Source organism: Triturus cristatus, chromosome 4_1 (genome assembly GCF_964204655.1).
Source record: "Triturus cristatus chromosome 4_1, aTriCri1.1, whole genome shotgun sequence".
NCBI lineage: Eukaryota > Metazoa > Chordata > Amphibia > Caudata > Salamandridae > Triturus > Triturus cristatus.
In genome coordinates, this window is record NC_140585.1 from 1,076,648,849 (window position 1) to 1,076,671,426 (window position 22,578).

Here is a 22,578-nt window from a genome sequence, read left to right on the forward strand (position 1 = left end):
ATAAATTTACCAAAACATTATTGTTGTCATAATGATACTTTCATTCTTAACTCTAATGATATCTCAACTTTATTGCTATCATATTAACCCTGATCATAAAGCAAACCACGATTAACAAAGTAGCTAAGTTACATTGAAATAGTTGAAAATAAGGCCATCTAACTTAGAATACATGAAAGAAAGAAAATATTCTAAACTGTCTAAATTACTTTAATTATCTAACAATATTTACATTTCTAAACAATTTAAAAAGGAAACTTAACTCCTGATGTATTAAAAATGTTAGACTAGAACACTTTACAGTACTTAACATTAATATAAATCCAGCAGCATTTTGATTGAAAATGTGGATAACCATTAACAAGACAGAAACAATTACCAACCTCTTGCTTCAATTAAATTAATATCTTGGTTAGATAAATGTATATTGTTTTAAATATAGTGCACATTTGTTATATTTGAATATATTTTACTCAAAGTTAATGTGGATTTCCAATTTACAAATGGAATACCATATTTGTATATTATTTTAAAGTATTTTCTAGTTTAGAAGTTTCATAGTCAACACTTTTTTTAACTGAACGACTTTTAGTGGACATCCAAGCATCCTGCAATAAGAGGTAGATTGGGACCAAAAAAGGACTGGGCACCAAATAAAAATGCCACATTTGCGGCTCATGACCTTTTACTAACTATTGTTTGGTTTGCTGGTGGGCTATTTTTGACATATCTTTAGAATGGTGCAGTGCAAAGTTACCCACTATTTACACGCCACAAGAAGTCTATTGAAATGGTCAGACTTATTTAATGAACATGCACTTTGCGCATATTTCTTACGTGACCCAATGATTAATTAAAATATTTTTCTGGACATTGATACTGAAGAGTGTTTTTACTATAGAATTTGAGAATCTACTCACATGGTGTGTTTAATCTTGTTAAATGAGATATTTTCTGAAGCTTAATCTAGAAATCACCTTTAATTTGTAGATTTGTAGAATGTAGATGACCTAGAAAATATCATTTGATGTAATGAAAAGAACCATCCTTTTCTCGCTATTGTGGTACACTGCAAATACCTGACTCATGATTCCTAAACCTGTGCTATTTTGTCTGAGTAACATTTAGAAACTTAAATATCAGTTCCCAACGATCCTCACATGTGTTGAATGTTGTTGCAAGCTAAAATAAAAACCCTATGCAATGTATGCGCTAATGTTACATGTATGTACTTTCAAACATAGTTTTCAGCCATACTTACCATAGAGGATTTTGAGCATTTACTGTATGCTTATGCAATGTGAACTAAAGTACTAAGGAATTTATATTTATGGTTAAATGTGCACACACATATTAAATGTGAACCATTGAATTAAACGTTTAAGTTTGCATGATTCTGCAGGCCTGTATTTTACCATGTTACATTTCATAATTTATTGTATTCTAGTCTCTGTTAACGTGGCTTTCTTGCAGGTATTCACATGTTTAGACTAGATACATTTATGTACTAGTTAAAGATACAAAGCCTGAGAAGCAGACCTTGATAAAAGTACACAAGACACCAGAGTGCTAATGAAAGGACTATTCTTCACTAATCTGGATGCGAGAAAAGGATGCTGTACCCATGGCTAGTGTGGGTCAATTTTCAAATGTCGCAATATGTGATGCTAACACTTGTTCTACTGTATTTGCAGAGCCTTACTGTTGTTTCTTACATGAAGCATATTGATATCAGAGACTTTCTAGCTTAACTGAACCATTCTTCCTCTGTGGACTGTTCTTAGGATAGTTAGATTACCTAATGTATAGACGAAAGAAATTAAGATTGTTTCCTGAGCATTAAGTATTAGTGCTGTTACTATGTATTGCTGCTACTGGGTTACTTGTCTGTTTCATTTTGGTCTACCTCAACTTCTTCCAGAGGCTTGGATGGCCAGTTGTAATACTATATCTCTATAGCATGGCTTTGAAAGTGTTCTATGTGAAATGTGATTACTAATTTGTACTAAACATTTTTAAACTTGGCTACTGATTCCTGGTCCTCATTGTGTATCCACATGTGTTGTACTGTCTAATGAATTTTATAGAAGTGATTAAATGATGACTCCCTTTCCCTCCAGTGTGATAGAAAAAGGTCAGTGGGAGGACCAAGAGTAAGTAAAGTGTGGGCCCAAAAAATGCTGGATCAAGGATAAATGAGGGTGAGCAACAAAGGTGAAGTTTGGAACCACCATTATTCTACTGTAACTCTCCTGTAGGCATCCTGCCTTTCATCTTCAGGTCTATGAATCTTCCTTACCCATGCGCACTCTCAGATCTCCAAGGCCCCTTCCTGCCATTAGATTCTTTAGCCACCACTCATTCATGAGACCCCTCACTATGCACTGACCAACAGGTCCCTAGAAGATCATGTATACCCTCAAGTCTGACTTGTATTCACTCAAGGACCCAGGAGAATTGCTTATCCTTAGACAATGAAGCTCCTGCTAATCATCGCTGGGTCCCAAACTACCCACTCTTGATCATGAACCTTTCATTCTCAGAACTCCTGAGGCTCCTGCTCTGCTAATTTTAAGAGGTTCTGGCCCCACTCTCATTTCACTTTGAATCCTGATCACTCGCTGGTGGTTCCCAAACTCCATGCTTACCCTGTTTACTCAAAAACTCTACATGGTTTCCAGAATTTTCATTGCTTACGTCCCAAGACTAGACTAAGACATAACCTAACTGAAGGCGGATAAAATCTGTTCATCCCCAAGTGCAGCAGTGCTTCAGTATCCCACCCTCTCTTGTACTTTCAGGAGGCTATAAAGCTTCTGCGGACTGGTTCTTCATCATAGCTGACTCAAGTACGACAGTTCGCAAGACAAAGACTGAAGCCAACGGGGCTTCTGAGACTAGCTGATGATTAGAAGGTTATCTTCCCACCTACACCTTCTTCAGCACAATTGAATGTTTTCAAGCAAGTCTCAGGTTACATGTAGAATACCACATAAAACCCTTTACATAGAACAAGACATTCTTTAATTCAGACTGCAAGATGTGACTCCATGATTAAAACAGGTGGAATAAACTATTGAAGTAGTCTGTAAAATTGCTGAGTGATATAAGTGTCTGAGGCAGATGTATGCATGCTAACTAAAGTCAGATGTTTGTGCTCTGACAGTATGAATTGTGTCTTTAATATTTTCAAAAACGTTAAATAGGTACCATTGTACTCTATATCAAAAACACTCATTTTTTAAGCAGCAAGAGACATTTCAGTTTGTAGTGTCAATACATAAAAGGGCACCATTTGGGTCAATTATAGTAGCCTAGCAACCATGCGTACAGCAATGGCAGAAAACACGAGTTGAAGTTTGTGGTGCTTTCACCATTGCTGTCCAGAAAACAGTGATTGGTATAACTGTGTTCCCAGTGTGGCTTTTCCATTTTCCCATTTAATCTCCATATAAATTATCCATTGGAGTTAAATGAAACACTACACTGTAGGCTTTCAGTGTGTGTTTTGAACAAGAGAGAAGGGGTGAACTGCTGTATAGAGGGAGGGTGGCCCACACTCTTCGGAAGAATTAACCCTCAGCCTTGGGAAGACAGATAATTTCTACCTGAGATGCTAGCGTCTGTATGTTGGATCCATCCTGCCAATGAAACTGCAGATCAAATGCTACAGATTCATCACATGACACTAACAGGCTGCAAACTCCAAACTGATGCAATTAAGAGATCGAAATGAGCATGATCAATTAGGAAAAACACTCTCAAGCTTTTTAATTTCGACATAAACAATTGATAAACATTTTGTTAAAAAAAGAACTGTTCTTGAAATGTTAATTCTGACTGAGACGTGCCTCAGGTTGAAAAGGAGGGAGATGGTGTTCTGTACTGTACTGTACTGTGAAGTGATATGCGCGCCCTCGATGAAGGCATTCTCAAAAACATTTAACTGATTTCCCCCATAGTTCATCATGTCTTAGTTGATCCTATATTTCCAACTTGTAATGGGCCCCAGAGTGTCATGGATCCAGTGCGTTGTCTGTGAGTGAGTGTTCCCATAGGTATGCAGGTTAGTTGTCTAGCTTCCACAACCAGGAAGCAAACCTTAGGTCTCCACCAGAGCACTTCCAGGTGAGACCGAATAAGTACCTGCGGTGCTCAGCCCTCAGTGCTTCTGATTCTAGATACGACCGAAGTGTAGCCGAGCCCTTGAAACTTTCCCTTCGGCTTATTCCGTAAAAGGTATCCCGCTGTAGAAATGGCACAGGAGTGCCAGTGCAAACTTCAGCGTAACTCGGTTGGAGCGCATAGTTACTAACAGCCAAGACTGTTCTGCAGATCAAAAGCGTCTTTCAGACCTACTTGTCAAGGCAAGCGCAGCAGCGTGTTGCCTTTTTCTAATCTCCTTTGTTTTGGGCACTTTTGACATTTCATCACCGCGGTAAGCGCAGGAACGTGTTACCGTTTGTCCTGACGCAGTAGCGATTTCAGCCCTAATAGTTCAAGGCACGCGCAGGGGCGTGTTGCCTTATCCTCTTCTCCTTTGTTTTGGTTGACATTACCCTCATAGCGGTAAGCGCAGGAGCGCGTTACCGCTTGTTAAGACACAGCGGCAATATTGCCTTGATTATAGAAGGCATGGGCAGGAGCTCGTTGCCTTTTTCTCTTCTTGTTTTGTTGGGACTTTCTGGCATCCACGCACTAAGGTAGGCGCAGGAGCGCATTACCAAGTATACAGTAGTCTACACGCATCGCCCTGACATCTGTTGACTGCACTAGCTCAGGAGCGCGTGTGTGGTTTCACGTTGGCATGGCCAGAGCAGGAGCGCTTGGCCACGATATCTGCCACTTGCTTTGGAAAAAGTGCAGAAGCACTAACTAACCCGGTGAAGCTGGGGTAAGCACAGGAAAGCATTACCTTCCCGCAAACCCTCTATGGTGGCAAGCGCAGGAGTGTTACCTTTCCAACTTACTCTGTTCATAGCGCAGGAGCGCTTAGTTCTTTATTTACATTTGCGTGGAATCTGCTATTTCGTTACTTCCTTTATCAATGCAGGTGCGCCTACTTTATGTTCCGTATTCCTTTGGAGTGAATGAGCATACTTCAAGATCCAGAAGAGTGCCACATTCCAGGTGACTATGGTTGTTTCCCCAACTGCTTTTGTCAGAGTGCGTATTTATGTGTGCTTGTGAGGGCAGTATTAATTACCTGTTGGTTTATACTTACAGACAGTAGTCCAGGAAGGGTTCCCCCATCCCCATTGGGTATTTCCAACCGGGCCTTCACACTGAAAACAGCGACACCTCTTTTAGGATTCCCTCTCCCGGCCTTCACCACCACCTGGTCAAGTAATAAACTAGGACAAGGGAGTAGGTGGGAGACAGTGGTGGTTGTTCATGTCATCCCTTTGAGTCTACTCTACAAGCAGAAGGTAAGACTTGTGGGGTCCTGACACAGAGTTATCACTACCCCTGGCATTTGTAAACTCTAGGGGGGGGGGGGGTCTGGCACATTTCCCAGGCTTTAGATTGTGTTTTCTTGGCAGTAATCTCTGTAGGTAACTCTCCGCATTTACAACGTTGATTATTTTTGTTACTTAAGCAACAGTCAATTTTGTTCTTTTGCTTATGCCCAGATCCTCCGGCCCACGCCCCAGATTTGCTTGGAGGATTCCTCTTCCCTTTTTGGAATCGAACAGCTGCTAAATCATCATTGTAGATTATTTGAGTAAAACAGCAGAATAGCAAAGCCAAAGGAATATCTAGAAACAATATTAGGCAAACAAGTTGACTCAACAAACATAATATCACTATTGACAGGTTTTGAAACAAAAACGTTAGTGTGAATAATGTAGTATCTCTGATGCAACTATGGATCGATCAATAAGTCTCTTTAGGGCAACAATGCAAATGGGGAAGGTTAAAATAATTTTAAAAAATAAAAGAAGTGGGGTGAAAAAATGTATTTCTGCCAAAGAATCTTGCACTTTGATTTCCTCGAGTGAAATTTCCTCTAAAATCTGATCCCCACAGAGTTTGCAAAAATTCTGCAGTGCACAAAACTGGAATTTCAAGAGATTTTCTCGAGAAAATCAAATGAGAGTACACTACCTTTGCCTTTGTCTTACTGAAAACGAAATACATTTATTCACATTTCTCAGAGAATTACATTTTAAATTCCCTGTGATGTAAGCCATTCCTCTCACACACACAAAGAAATTGAATATCAACACAAAAAATGAGAAAGTCATAAGTAAGCCTTTCTGCGACTACTCCTATGTTTGGAAAAAAAAAACATCAGAGTAAGACAAACAATCTCAGGACTACTCCTGAAAATATACAGCAGTGAAAGGTTTTCACTAGTGTTCACAACCATAAAAAAAAACACATATGCAGCATTTCCACCACATGGAGAAATCTGTTTGTGGAACATTACCATAAGAGTCACTGGCACATCATTTTTTTCATTTTTTACTCCACTGTAAAGATATTAAATTCATATGTGTTCACTTCCAATTCCCTTCTTGAAAAGAAAGGCAACTTTTTTCATTTTTCATTTCAATTCCATTCTTGGAAACAAATGTTGTCCTTCCCTTGACAAGAGAAAAGCTGGATGCGTTTCTAGGCTAGGAATCTACTTACAAGAGCCATGTGAATATCCACAAGCATAAACTTTGTGGGCTTTCCCCAACTCTTGCTGGTAGGTTTACCAAAGAACAACCTTAAACCCATCACATTAGGCTGCAGGCATTCCACACTGCTAGCATAATTTTCAGTAGCGGCTCGTGGAGGGAGTTCAGTGAGGTAGTGAGGCGGGGCGGGGAAATGTAAGCACCGGAATATGGATGAACGGAGGTAAGCACACATTTAAATAAATAAAACGAATTTCGTTGCGCGCGCTGCATCGCAAAATGCGATGCAGCGCGCGCAAAGGAATTCGTTTTATCAATTTAAATGTGTACCGTTCATCCATATTCCGGTGTTTACATTTCCCCAACCTGCCCATTCCCCCGCCCCGCCTCACTGCCTCACCGAACTCCCTCCACGAGCCGCTACTGATAATTTTGGTATTATCAAATTTCACTTGTGAGGCTACAATGTTCTGTCTACCAATGTGTATTACAGTGCATATTGCATGTATCAATATTAATCTACACATAGCTAAGTATGTCTGCACACATATTGAAAATACCATTCCTAAATAGAATAGTCGACCAGGAGCCCAATAGATGACAATACATTCCTTGATATATAATTGGCAAATATATTTTTTTTAAAAAAATGATTTTCAGGCGTGCCTTCTATTCTAGTCTTACATTATTTAACTTCAAAAGGATTTGCAACACTAAATACATTTCAGAAATTAGACATACCGTTTAAATCGCTACACTATAGACATTGCATTCTGTTTTGAAATAAAAATGAATGATCTTTGCAACTCACCATCCACGCAGGCTGGACTTGCTCTTGTTGTGCCAGCAATTTGTCCTTTTTTACATGCACAGCGAGCTGTTTGCCGGGCTATAGTCCGTCGCGGCTGACTGCTATCCCTCTTGATTGTAACAATTTCACATGTACCTGCAGCCAGTTGACCTGGAAAAATAACCAGCAACAGGCACCAGTGTCACTAAATGCACTACAGGCAATCAATTACAGCCAAATAGAGTCATGGCCCACTGTCAGAGCAGACACTCCACCGTAAATGGGAAACAGGCTGATGGATATAATAAAACTGAGATGACATACAATTTTTCTTCATGGTGGACATGTCAAAACCTTGCAAACTGTTTCTGTCACAAAATTGTTATTGTTCTATAAAGGCAGGGGAGCGGAGGTCAGCCGGGCTGTTTGTGGGGTCTAAGTTGGTTAGTGCTGAGGAATGGCTTTACTATGGCAGGGAACAAATAGTTGGTTCTGAACTTCACGTGTAACGCTTGTACAAATAGTGTGCAACCGCATTACATTTATGAATCAACAAAAAAGTATCACTTCTTGTAATCATATAACTCAAGGATACACATAAAATGAGATTTACTTAAAAGTAACAGACACGCATTTATACCAAGCTACGGAAAATAATATGTTGCCTAATAAAATACATTATTTGAAAGTGATGTACTATTAAGAATGTTTGCTCATAATTGGGACTGCAGTGCAGGTAAAATGACATGTGTAACAAAGGTTAAGCCTGAAACTTCTGCTGGGAATTTGGGGACAATGCAAACAGCTCCTAAAGTTTTGGAAGACTTTCGAATTTTGTACATTTCTAGATTTATTACCATACTAAAGCTAAACATGAACTATCCAGGGGCGGCTCCTCCACTAAGGCGGAGGATCGTCGCCTCACTGCTCTGCGAGCAGTAGTTAAAGGAAAACTAAAATGTTAATAGCCAGCATTATTATCATTTTAATTTTCCGTTTCCTGGTGTGGGTGAGGCTGGACTGTCTGGGCAGGGGCCAAGGGGAGGAGTAATTGCTCCATTCTAAAGTGTGCATAACTGTTTGGCCAGCCCTCTCGGGCCAACCATAACAGTCATGCACACTTTTTATGTTCTACACCTAGGCTGCTTCACAGCCTGGGTGCAGAACATACCCAGGCCCATACCCAGGCCCCCAATTCCCGTTTGAGCGCCGAACCACGGCTCTCAGACCAATCACAACGCTGTGGCTATGGGAGTCAGGAGCCTGGGTGCTTCCTGGATCCTGCTTCCCAGGAGTAAGAGGCAGCGGCGGTGTGCAGACTGAGAGGGGGTGGCCAGCCTGAAGGTGTGTCTTTTTTTAAATTATTTTAATTTACACCTCACCCTCCTCTTCCCCCTGCCCAGCCACCCCCAGTAAATAGCGGCCGTCACTGGAAATATCTCTGTTATCATCCTCACAGACTCCATGTAGAATAATGTAATGTGATTTTATTTCAGAGCATGGATTTAACCCCTTTTTCTCCTGATCTTGTTAAAACGTCTTGTTATAGTAGTCTGGCTTGACAGCACACCTTCCACCAGATAATTATGTGAGAATCACAGAGAGGGACTTGGCTATGCCCACATTGTGGGAGACAGGAGTTCATTTTTTGATAGAGCAGAAGTTGTGTGCTTTCACAAAATGGCATTGGCAAAGCCAATAGGTCTCGACAATGGCAGGGCTCTGAGCTATTGGCATTGTCAGTGGTATAGGTCACATAAGATTAAATACAAACACATTTTTTATGGAAGTCCACACAAAAATCCAGTATATGGAATAGGTACTTTTGCGTGCATTATGCAGTTTCAAACTTCTCTGAATTTCCTCAGAAGGGTTACCATTATCAATGAAATACATAGTAATAGAAAAAATAATATATTGATTGTTAGATTTTGGCCAGCACTAGGCATTCTATGACAACAGTAGTATATCGTTATCTGCAGCATTCTTGAATGTGATCTCCAAGATGGGTATGGTATTAGAACATGTTTCCTCATTCCTCAAAGATGGAGCAGCTCGTGTAGTATACGCAGGTGGGCCTGTAGTCCTACTTCTGTGTCAATGCACATATGTCCTTCAGGAGGGACAGCTGCCGCTAACTCTAATGAGGACGAGTATGAATAGTGGCTGGTAGAGCCTATCCCGTTGTGAGTAATGAGGGCGTCCAGTGTGGAACATTTGTGGAAGGGATTCTTGTGCACGACAGTAGGGCAGGTGGAGTTTGTCATCACTAGGGGAGGGGGCTAACTGGGTAATAAGAAGGGGCCTCATTTCCTAGACCAAAAACATGCCCAAAAATACAGACACACTTCATTAAATTTCCCAAACTGCTAGTTAAAAGAGGTGCACAGAGTAATGCTGCAGTGCCATTCTGCTCTGACGTCTCTGTGCATCACCACACTGCACAAAGATGCAGTTGTGCATCATCATAACCATAAAAAGAGCTTCAACCTGCAGACTAGGTTGTCTATGGCATAACAATATTTATATAGTGCTTACTACCTGTATGTGTCACTGAAGAGCTTGTGTACATGGGTGGCGTGCTACATCGTATAGGGCATAGTTGGAAGTGAAAACACTGCCCCAAAAATAAAACAAGCATTGGCATAGCCAATAGGTCTCGCCTTTGGGACCTTATAAGTGTTTAGCTATGCAACAGTTGCATAACTAAATACTTATAAGGCCCCAAAAGCGAGACCTATTGGCTATGCAAAGCGGCCGCGCGGCCGCGAAAGTGAAAGTAATCGCGGTAAAGCGCGGCGCGTGCGCCCGCGCACATGCACTGTAGCACTAGCCTGGCCTGGTAGCACTTTTTGGAGCCCTCTCAATAAGTCTCGCCAGACCAGCGCATGTGCTGGGTCAGGCGAGACCTAAAAAGTAGTCAGAAACAATGTCCTACAATGCCTGCTGCATATTTTTAAATGTAGTTGGGTGGTGCTCTCGGGAAGGGCTAAACACCAGAAGAACCATGACGTAATCATGCCCTTGACAAATGGGGAGGACAAAAAATGGAGCAACAATAGTGCCAGCAAATGAGAAGCCTATGAGCCCACACTGTAGACATAGCATGTCTGGGTTCGAGACAGCGTATGCATGCCGTCTAGAGCAGAGATCTAAAAAGGAGGTAAGAGCAGATTTTCGAGTATTGACTGGTTGAATTTCCGCAGTAGTGATATTTGATTTGCTGGTGCTTGCAGACATTTGTTAGAATTCAATTATACTGCTTGATTTTTTTTTCAGAAGGGGAGAGAGTCTCATGGTGTCTGAAACAAATCCAATAGGGAACCACCAGCCCTTTGAATTCATTACGGGTCTGTGTTAACCCTGACTTTACAATGTGTGGAAGAAGATATGTCACATGGGATGAGTATGCAACAGCAAGTACCCTCCTACAACTGCTGCCGAGCCAATATCTTTGGGCCGGCAATCATGAATCCTGGTCCTGTTGGCCAATCATACTATGGCCACGATGGTGAACAGGTCCACAATGCATCCACACCCCACGAGGCAAACCGCTGTAACAAGGCACAGTTGTAACAGTTAGCTTGCCAGGCAGAGCAACTTATGAACATCACACAACTAAAAGTGTTTTACTTATTGATTTCCAATAATTAATTTATCAGCTGGTGCACTACATTATAGTTTTAAATGGCAGACACCATCACTTCATGTTGTATCCCAGTGATATGGTGGTTTTCCTATAACATCTGATTAAGTACCAGATACCCAAACTAGTACTCGCAGGGGCATTTTTTTTAACATCAATCAGGTTCAAACCTGAACGAAATTGGTAATTTAGGACTGGTAGCCTTGAGTAAAAAGAGAACACTGAGCTAGCTCACATTATTGATCGTCTAAAGTCCAGTCTAGCACTCATCCCACACATCCATACATAATTTTCTCCTGGGTTGTTTTTACAGTTTTATATAGAGCAAACTCGACCCTAAGGTATTGGAAAGCTTTACATGAGCACCAGTGACATTGCACAAGCACACATTCATTTGTGGTAGACACAGGGACATTAAGTGATTTCCACATAAACAGACGATGTTGAGCTGACGCAGAGACACAAACCTTGTTCCCAGCTCTAAAGTCAGCAGGTCTGGACGTTACACGACCTCCTCTCCCCTAAGAGAATGGATTGCTTGGTATAATTGTACTAGAAACGTCTCCCTTTCCTACTATGCTATGTGCTAGCACTGATGAATATGAAGTGGGTAAGCGAAACGAGAAATCTGCACAGCCAGTAGCCTAGTAAGGAAACCATAGGCTTTGATGCGAACATGGTAAATGCAGCCCTGCATGTGACCCTACACTACCCATGTATCTTACTCTTGCAAGTTGCCACTGTTTCCTATCTTTTTCTCCATCCGTTCACCCTTTTCTGCCCCTTGAAATTTCTTTTTCTGGGTTAAGGCTGATGATGAAAAAAAAAACTAATTATGTGGCTTTCTAAAGAGGATGGCCTGTTTGCAAATGTTGGTGCCGGTTTTATACTGAAACCTTAACATATGCAAATGAATCTGATGAGCTTTGTTTTAAGGGATGGCAAATGTACGGGAGGCAGCTCTCCATTACAAGGCTGCTCTGTTATTGTGCCTTTCGATGGTTTTGTGCCTACATTTTGCCACCTTAGAGCATCATTGAATGTGAGAACACTGTCGCAAAAATAAAAAAGTAGCCCTGAAACAATGCCATACAATGCCCACTGCATATGTTCAAATGTGCTCTTGGGGAGGGCTACACACCAGAAAGGGCATGACGAACGCATGCCCTTGACAAATGGGGAGGACAAAACATGGAGGGATGATGATGCCAGCAAATGGGAAACCTATTGGCAGACTGTAAGTCCACAATGTAGATACAGCATGTCTTGGTTCAAGAGAGCGCATGTGCACCGTCTAGAGCCAAGAGCTAAAACATTGCCCTCCACACAGCTTTGATCACTTTGATAATTGACCCAACTGCCTGTGCTTAAACTTTCAGGGGAAACACATGATACTGAAAGTGGCTGAGATACCTGGATAATTTATGGGGTTTTTCTCTGGAAGTAGCACGAATAGGAGCAGGGCGGTCATTAACCTATATGGATTTTTAGGTCTGGCTTGACAGTGCAACTGTCACATGACTTTTTAACCTACACCAATGTCATTCTAGCATTTCTTTGCTTCCACACAAATAAATATCCATTCAATGTTATCTGCTTGTATGCTTCAAATTACAACACAATATGTCCCCTGAATGTCAATAATAAGTGTATTTTGAGCCAACAACCACAGTCAGTTTTATTCATAACCTCCCGAGACAGCACACTGGTGAGGCAAAGAGCATTCCTTGCATTTACCATCTGAGGGAAAAGGTGCAAGGGGGTAGAAAAGAGAGGTAGCACATTAGCAGTGATTTAATTTTCATTAGACTACACCTGAGACAGCTCAAGAAATAGATGGCGTCTCAAAACGTAATGTTTCCTCTTCCCCACTTTTCTTACTTCAAGAACCCTGCACTTATGTTTGGAACAAAGATGTCTTGTTACCTTTGTGATCTGAAATAACCGTGGGCCACTGAGGTTCCAATTTGATTTATCAGAATCTGCCTTTCTAGAGGCTTTGACACCCGACATTTAAGAAAGGCCCTGATTCATTCTTGTAGTTTTCGATCTTCCCATTTTGGGAGCTGGCAAGGTAGATACTTCAAGTTGACTACATATCACAAAATAAAACATGTTTCTTTGATAAGACAGAGCAAAATGTTTAGTTTTATTCGTCTTTGACACAGTCATCCTACCCACCCTGGTTGCATTACATTTAAGAAATTAAGGTATATGTTTAACTTTGTTGACTAAATCCTTAGCCATTTGTCATATTCTGAGCACATTACATTCTCATACAGAGGGGCATATCAGCAACAACCGGCGATAATTATCGCTAAGCGCACTTAGCGCTAGGATAATTATCGCCGGCTAGCGTGGATTTTTATCACTGAGATAGCGTGCTATTAGCAACGCTTATCTCAAAAGCGATAAAAATCCTAGCGCTAACTGCCAAACGTGAGATTATCGCTGGAAACCCAGCGATAATCCCAAGAAGTTTGGCAATAGCTTGCTGATAGGGCCTCACATACTTAGCCATGATATCCACCTTCCATAGGATATCATGGCTAAGTCAGTTTCAAAGCAGGCATGAGGAAAGTAGCGATAACAGAGGTTAACGCTACTTTTCTTGTCGCTATGCTGCTTTGCATGAGGCTTGATAATAGGAGAAATGTCGCTTAGCGACATTTCTCCCGTTATCCTGGGGAGGAATGCCCACTTTGCATCTCATTAGAGATGCAAAGATGGGCGTTCGGAATTCAGGCGATAACGCAAGGTTGAAGCGCTAGCGTGACCTTGCTGATATAGCGATAAAATTATCGCCGCTTTTCGGCTGAAAACGGCCGCAAAAGCGGCGATAATTTTTTATCGCTGCCTTGTAGATATGCCCCAGAGTTTGTAAACCACTGAAAATAAATGTGTCTCAACATCACATCATTTGACCACTGTACGAAGCGGCATCCATAAATGTGTTTCAAAACAGCAAGATTTGAGTTTCATGTTATTAGCATAGTACAAAATGATCATGACCACTTGGAAAATGTGATAGTGCTGCGCAGAATTTTCCACGTAAATATGAATTTATCACACTTTCCATAATCCGTCATCTACTGAAAAAAAGCAGATTTAACCAAGAAATATATTCCAGCTCAGCAGTGCTGCCCACAGAATTCAGTGCCACGCAAGAATCTTTACAAAAGCGCACAGATCACTTTTAGCTGATCTGTGCTGTAATTAGCCATTTAAATAGCTGACAATGTGCTCAGAATATGACAGATGGGTAAGAATTTAGTCAGCAAAGGTAAACATATACCTTAATTTCGTAAATGTAATTCAAAAAGGGTGGGTAGGATAATTACTTCCTTTTTCTTCTTTGTTTTTTTCAGCATTAACAAAAAATCAAGCTCACATTACAGACCTTGTTTTTAAACCTACAGTTATATCAACAGAACACTGGTCATCATAAACATTACAGGTGAATAGCATCTCATTTTAACGTACCATATAATGAATAAGATACATATATCATAAATATGAAATGTACTACGCTACTTGGCTAAGCACGTTTTGGAAGTCTTGTCTAGGCAGCGCTTGCACTGTCTCTTTGAGACATACTGTATTCAAGATACGGGCTTTAAAAGCTCCCCACATTTTTGAAGGACTGCCCCTGTTACATGTGTAGTTACTAAGAGCTGGTGAGGACTATTTCCAGTGATTGTGGGTTTCAAGGCTCTGTTGGAAACACATTTGCTGTGCATTCAAAGACCGAGGTCTGTTTTGGCTGCTGCTGCCTCCTCCTCCCTCCTGCTTTTGAAAGGCACGCCCTGGTGTCAGTCCCTGCCTTCCTATGACTGCTTCTGCCTCTGTCTCGGAGCTCAACAAGCATTTGCAATGCAATAAGTCTTGCATTTGCGAGAGTTTGAGCTATTGGCATTGTAAATGACACTGCTTTTTATTTATGTGTTTTGAAAACCTGCAAGCGGTGCGTAAACATGCTCTTTGAACTTATTGTCCTTGCTTATGAGAAGCAAGGCTGGCAGCATACTATAAGTACAAAGTGCATGTTTAAGCACTGCTTGCAGGTTTTCAAAACACATAAATGAAAGGCATTGTCATTGTCAATGTGAGCAGTTTAAGAAATACCATGAGCTTTTAAAAGATGCAGTCATCCAAGTTAATATTAGGTTGCATGCCAATAAAATTCCAAGAGCACATCATCAGTTCATCATATATTTGGGCGATAAGGGAAATCAGTAGCATAACTGTGGTTGACCACGTTGCTGTAATTTTGGTAATGTATGTACCTTAAGTGCTTCCCGGAAAAACAGAAGGTAAAGCATTCTGCATAAACTCACACATTAGGTTGCCCGTTCTTCAGTGCATCTTGACAAATAGTTTGTAATTTAGAGCATGGGGAAAGATATAGACTTTCTGCAACGATGGCTGAGTTTGTAAATAAATTCAGAGCCTGGATCAAATCACTGTCATCGGTGCCTAGTAATTCTACAATTGTCTTGAGCAATTTTGCACCAGAGCAAAATCTACATTTCATACTAATTGTTCATTTCAAATTTTGGTTCAAGACTAGTTTATGATTGTCTGGTAACAGAGCCAATTTACAATCTAGTTTTAATAAATACTGTCCTAATACCTATGCTATGATACAACTGACCTAGTCAAAGATTGACTTCTGGTTGTGAGTAAATTCACAAATAAGGCCCTTGACCACATTAACTACTGTGAGCAGGCTCTGCATTTCAGAAGTGGCCAAACATACCCTACTTCACTGACGTGCTATTGGCCTGACATATAAATCCTGATACATCTTGTACTGTGGTAGATCAGCAGGCAACCCTAGGGGAATGAGTACAATATGATGACAAGTCAATTCCTGAAGGTCAATGAGCATAGCATCCTCCACCTTGCACCCTCCAGCAGATCACTATATGCCACCACTGACACCATGTTTGAATGTGAGGATTTCATTTAATGACCTAATACATACTAAAATGTATGTTCATTGTCAACATTAATGGACCTATTGGTGATTGTGATTTGAAATAGTTTATTTAGACAATCAAGTCCCTTAAAGCGCAAGTGTAGTAATTTTAAAAGGATGTACAAATCTGAGACATATTTCTCAATTACAATATGCTAAAAATATAAGCTTTAATATAATCACTGGTATAAAGTGCAAGCGTCTGTTTACAAAATGTCGTTTTACACCATCCTAGTTATTTCTGAATGAACCCATTGGGATAATGTTTGGGATTACACTTGACTGTACAAGGAAAACATCAAATTGAACATCATTCCATTTTGGCATAGAGTAATCTAATAATCTTATGGCCATTATGACTCTTGCCATGTCAAAAAACAATGATCACATTCCATTGCATGTGTCTGCTGAGTATCACAATAGTCCATTCTCAATCAGGACTACTGATCTAATTCTGCCTACCACGAAATAATTAGTGTACACCATTTGACGACTTTTGTCATTTGCAGTGATCATCAAGCACTTCAAACAGCACTATCAGTCGCACATTTATAGCATGATATAGCACAATATCAGTACTAACCTATGCCCTCGTTGGCCTATATGTTGTTGTGTTTCGAGGTTTTGGTTGTATGAATGGCTGTTGTAATTGTGGATTACAAAACATATTGACCCATTGAGAATATTAGTATTTTGCTGGTGCTGTATTAGCCTATTTCCACTGCAGAGGGGGCACAAGCCTTTGAACCCCCAGCTCTATTAGGTTACATTTGAATTACTGAAATGCCAGATTACAGATTGTGTAATTGTGAGGCTCTCTGTTTCCTGACTAGGCACAGGCCCGCCTACTTCATTATTTATTGCATATGTTCCTTAGATGAGAAGAGGTCAGCTGTTCTGGCCCTCAAAAAGCACTTCCAGCCAAAAATGGGTCCAAGAGAAAGCAGGTTCCAAGACCTCCTGTGATATCAGGAACATTATTGACAAAAAGGGTAATTTCACTGAAAAACGACCTCACCAGTGGAACTGGCTCTTTGCTGCACCCTGCCTGGAAAAGACTGATTAAGCCTGTCTCCCATTGCCACCTATATTCTAGAAGCTGTCCCTAGCAGTTTGTGAGCTTTAGAAGAGACGAGAAGAAGGATATTCAACAAGTTGGAATTTTTCAACTTCAGGAGAGCTGTAGAGGGTACTGACCAATTCAAACCAAGACACAAAGTCAGTAGGTAAGATGTTCTACTACGTAACACTCTCTGATTTCTTCTGCAGAGGTTGAGGCTCCAGTGTGACCACACAATTCAAGTATCCAACCTAGTGGGCCATCTATAGCCACAGCTCCGGCCGGACCTTAACCCACTCCAAGATCTCAATAAAAAAAAAACTTGCAAAATTATTCACACAGAAAGCCTGGGAGCATGTAAATATGGCAAAGAAACCCCTTGCTTCATCAAGGAATGTTGAGCTCCAGCTAAAAGACTAAGGGCCCATTTTATAATGTAGAGGTTGGGCCATCCTCCACCAGTGAGATGGATATAGTTACTCTGTCACCCTGGCAAAAGTCCAGATGACCAAATGTTCAAATGCCTGTTGGGCAAGTAGACATTTAATCCATTGACAGGAACCTTCATCAAGGCAGTTCACATCAATCGAATGCAACTTTGCTATATGTCTCCATCACGCATGACGGAGATGTATGGCAAAGCGGTAAAGTCATTTTTCTTATTTTCAAAAGCAAAATGGCAAAGCGGATTTCTTTTTTTATTGAAAAAACAGTGCCCCCCTCACCAGGACACCTTCGGGTAACAGTGGGCTTTATATATCTATATAACATAACATAACATAACATAACATGGTAGTTACATCTCATGGCGAGAGGGGCATTTGAAGGTTTCACTGCCCATTACCTCACTGCCTTATACCACCAATGTACTCCTGGTGGTGATGAGCAGTGAAAACTGACCTCTCTGTCCGCCTGTCTAAATTAGGTGGGAAGACATACCGGTTAACCTCTGGTGGCTCTTAATCCATCAGGCCATTAAATTGGGTGGGTGAACTATAATGCCGGAGGAAAGGGCACCCAGCACAGTTGTGACAGAATACAATTTCCACCAACATATAGATTGGACCCTAAGTAGCAATGTACAAGAAGAAACTAGGAAAAGGATGGAAAGGGGATCTCTTCAGCGAAGCAAGTTAATTGCTTTTAATTTCCAGATGAGCCACGCTGAGCTTTCGGAACCAAAATGGAAGGTGTCCCATAGCCTGCCATGTTATGGCTGCATAGTTGACGTTTATTTTTAAAACACAACTACTGGTCCGCTTAGCTACCCTTTACCATGTTGATGATCTTCTACACTGGTTTTACTGAACTGGTGTAGTAAATTTATTGATCAGTGCTTTACCTTAATGTTGTTAGGTTTGCTTAAACACATTAATCACATTTCTATGGGAAAGGGCCAATAGTTTTGAGCCACAGCTCTCAGGGGTAAGCCTAAAAGTTCTCAATGAAGGATGCCCTTTACTTCTTTGAAATTGGATTAATTTACTTTGTGGAAACTCAGTCTTTGCACTCCCCTAGGTAAGAATCCAAACTCTCCCATCATCTTTAATGGATGTGCACAACATTTGACAGTCAAAATTCTGTGCCGATTTATCAAAGAGTATTGAAGGTTAAGCCAATCAAAACACACCTGTTCATCTCCCGAGATATCTCTACTGATTGGATTTACAACAACTGACAAAAAAGGTCCTATTCTGAGTAATATTCTAGTTAAATGCCTGATGGGTATAGTTATTGCTGTTAGCAGCAGTTCTTATAGTACAGTAAATAGAAAATGCCTCTTTTTATTTCCTTCCTTTAGGCCCCCATGGAAGAAGTTGAGACTTGGCAGACGGATAATCAGTGTACAGAGATGTAGACATTAAAAAAAGATGGCAGATTGCAAATCTATGCAGTTTTAGGCTTCATATCCTGGAAGACTAAAGATTACCACTTATTTACAAGATGTTACACTTTTGAAGTAAGAAGAAAATGTGACCACTTATTATTAGAATTTTCTGAAATTGGCTTTGGGTAGAGAAATGCTTTCCAACTCGTGAATGAAAATATTGGATGAAGTGTCATTACAGAAAGTAATGCCCAGAAACCTGAGAAATTGGGCCAATACTGAACAAAAGGATTGGATAAGACTAAAGCCCTGAAGAAGTGGATCATTTTGCGAAACATGTGGTTTCTGGCTGTGACATTTATTGTGATCTAATGGCCTAGGGATGAACAGAATAACTGGTCAGCAGTGAAAATACCTGTGATCCAGTGTCTTATAATTGAATGCAAGGACTTTAAAATAGGACACTACATGTGGTAATTATCGAAGGAAATGTAAGTGATAGAGTTTTGAAATCAGTTATATACTGGAAAGTTAATAAACATAAAGTCATTTGGAACGGATGAAAACTATCAATATAAAGTACAATGTTTAATGATTTTTGCGTCATGAAAACGTTTTCTACTTTTCTAATATAAGAGTCAAATATTTGTATCTTCTACGTGCAATGTGATAACTGCCATTTTACTCCTTGAAGTAAAACCATTTCTTTTTTTATTCAGAGCTTCTCTGTGTTTTTGTTTATGTTTATAAACTTTTCACCTTGTACATTAGCTTTCATTAAGTGACTTTGTCTGCATCAAGTCTTAGGTGGTGGCACTGGATCCGCGTAATCTCATGTTTTATTCATCACAAAATGTTTTAATCTTACTTACCAATTCACATAATGCACTTTTTAAACATACTGCATTGCCTAGAGCAATGACATACAGAGTACGTATACAAATTGCAGTCATCGACATGCGTATATATCTTAATGATGCATGGCATAAGCACCAGGATATTTGACTACAAAGATGTGTTAATAATACAAGACATCAAATGATGCCTGCTAGAAACAAGAATCTGTTCTACAATGAGTGTCATAAAGTCGGAAAACGAATGTATTAGTGGTTCACTGCAGAATCCATTTTGCCCTGTCTGTCTTTTTACAAGATAGGGTGAATGCCTATTTATATAGTTGTGTACCTGCCTATGTTCCTGTCAACCTGAATAACTTATTTTAAAATATAAACAGACCCCATGAATTTTAAAACCAAATACATTTGTTACATAGCCAGTACTTAATTAATCATAGACAGCAGATAAGCTGTTAAAGCATTTACATTGTAATGTGTCAACAAAGTCAGACCATTCTAAAGAGGAGTAACCACTAAAATGATGTTATTGTATTTTGTGTTGAAGCATTGGATCCAACATCGAAAATGTTTTGGTATCATAAGTGCCACTTTGAACTGTAAAAAAAATAGAATTTGTGACAGATTTTTTTACCCCAAAGATTTTACAGAACAATTGATTTAATTGACCTTAAACATGTGGAGAATCTTTCATTTTGTTAAACACCCCACACTTGGGAGGATCAACAAACATTCCCAGTAATCGTTCCCTTCCTAATCGCAAAAATATGTTTAGTCCTAGGGCTATTAAAATATATTGTATTAAATGTGAAAATCAGGTTACAACTGCCCCGAACACTCCGATATTTTCAAAGGTTGTAAGGGAATTTAATTGTACCCATCCAGAAGGTTTTGCATTTAGAGGAGAAAGGGAAGCATGGAATGGGTATTATAGGAATATTACCCACTTGTTGTCCTATCGGTTGCTAGCCTTAGAACTCAGTGCACTTTATTACTGCTAAATAAGGGTAAAATGTCTGTACTCCCCATTTAAACACGTATGTTGAAATTAGCTAAACCTGATTGGCGCAATTAACTTTCCTTTAAAAACATAGTGTGTGGTGAAGAAATACACCCCTGGCATGGAAAGTTAAATGCTACCTGTGGACCGCAGCACGTATAGCGCTATCCATTATCGTGGCAGTGTAAATGAAAACATGGCTTCAGGCCTGCCTTAGGTAGCCTGACAGCAGTGGCTTGAGCTCTGCTGTACAGACCTATCCAAATCACCCTTTTAACATGAAGGAAAGCGTGATTTTAACTATTAAATAAATCACACCTAAGCACACCTTGCTGCCCATAAGGTAGGGTTCAAAATGTGTAAGAGCGGAACAAGTGTGACATTATAAATGGCATGATCTCCCAAAAACACATTGTCACTGATCAGGGTATTAGCTGGGTCTGGTGGCTTAGTGGACTAATGCATCCAATGTAGGGGCCTGTGTTCGATCTCATGGTCACAGGTTTAAATCCCAACTGGTCCACTCAGCCTCCCACTGAGGATGATAAAATGAGTCCCATTGAGTTGGGTAACAATAAAACATCTGTTATTCAGTGCCAAGATACCCTTGGGTGAAAGTGCGCTTTACAAATACACGTTATGTCAGTGGCACATAGGAAAAGTCAAAGTATAGATTATACAATGTAATCTATGGCTTTTGGCCTATACAAGCTACATACTCAATTCAAAGACTAGTTTTAATGTTTAATAAAAATCCGATCTGATGGTGAATTCAGATGTTCATTAACTATATGGGAAATGTAATATTTATTTCAATTTTAGGGGGGTAAGTCTCCTAGAAAGTTGGGCAATTGTAGCTCATTCTGAAGAGAGAAATTGTTGCCAACTACCAGCACCTCAGTCTAGGCTCTATTGAGTTTATGACTGTTCCTGGACATCCAGTCAGTGACATCTCTGAGACAAACGTTAAGCTGGATGGAAAGAGTTATTGTATCAGGCGTTAGGGAGATGGTCATCTGGGTATCATTCGCATATGAGACCATTGAAAAGACATGTCCCATTATGATGTCTGCCAGCAGATGTACATAAACATTAAGTAGAGTAGGGCTCAGAGATAAGCCCTGTGACACCCCTGGGTCCAAGGCGAGGGTTTTCAAACAGAATGTTTTCCTCCGAAAACCTGCAAACTTCTGTTTTTCAGAAATAAGGTTAACCATTTATGGGCTTCACCAGCTATGCCAGCTTCTTTCAATCTCCTGATGAGTGTTAAATGAGACACTGTATCAAATGTGGCACTTGTTTGAGGGAGGCATGGAACGCGCTTCAGCACGGTCTGAGGAACCAGTTGGACAAGCGACACGGAGCAAGCACCACTGGATGTTTGAATTACGCGCAGGGTTTCCCAGTAACAATGGGACTGGTGCGGCAGATGGAGCTATGACGAGACCCCCCCGGGCGAAAACCTTGAATATTGTACTTACCGTTAAAACTGAGAAACATGACCGATGCCCGGTGGAGCGGTTTAGGCAGCTATGGAGGAGTTTGGCTCTGGTTCACCCCCTCAGCCGTCACCTACCCAGCCGGACATTGGACATAGTTTTTCTTCGTCTCCCCGTTGTGTTTCCTTCCCTCCACCACCTCCTCCCTCTGTGATCCTGTGGCTACCTCCCCTTTCTAGCTTATACATTAATATCTCTAGTTACTGTGTAATCACTGTTTTGCTCCTTATGTTTTTTCTTGGCTCCTGTAACTGATGTAATTTTGTAACCTGGAACTCGCTGATCCTCATG

General features: G+C 40.5%; 1 protein-coding gene across 1 annotated transcript in view; it reads right to left on the reverse strand.

Annotated features, from left to right (window-relative positions):
* TAFA5 (TAFA chemokine like family member 5) overlaps window positions 1-22,578 on the reverse strand; it is a 615,298-nt gene that overhangs the window by 407,582 nt on the left and 185,138 nt on the right. Inside the window, exon 2 of the mRNA XM_085654060.1 lies at window positions 7,441-7,590. Coding sequence (XP_085510186.1) covers window positions 7,441-7,590 — 150 coding nt within the window. The remainder of the gene's footprint in view (window positions 1-7,440; window positions 7,591-22,578) is intronic.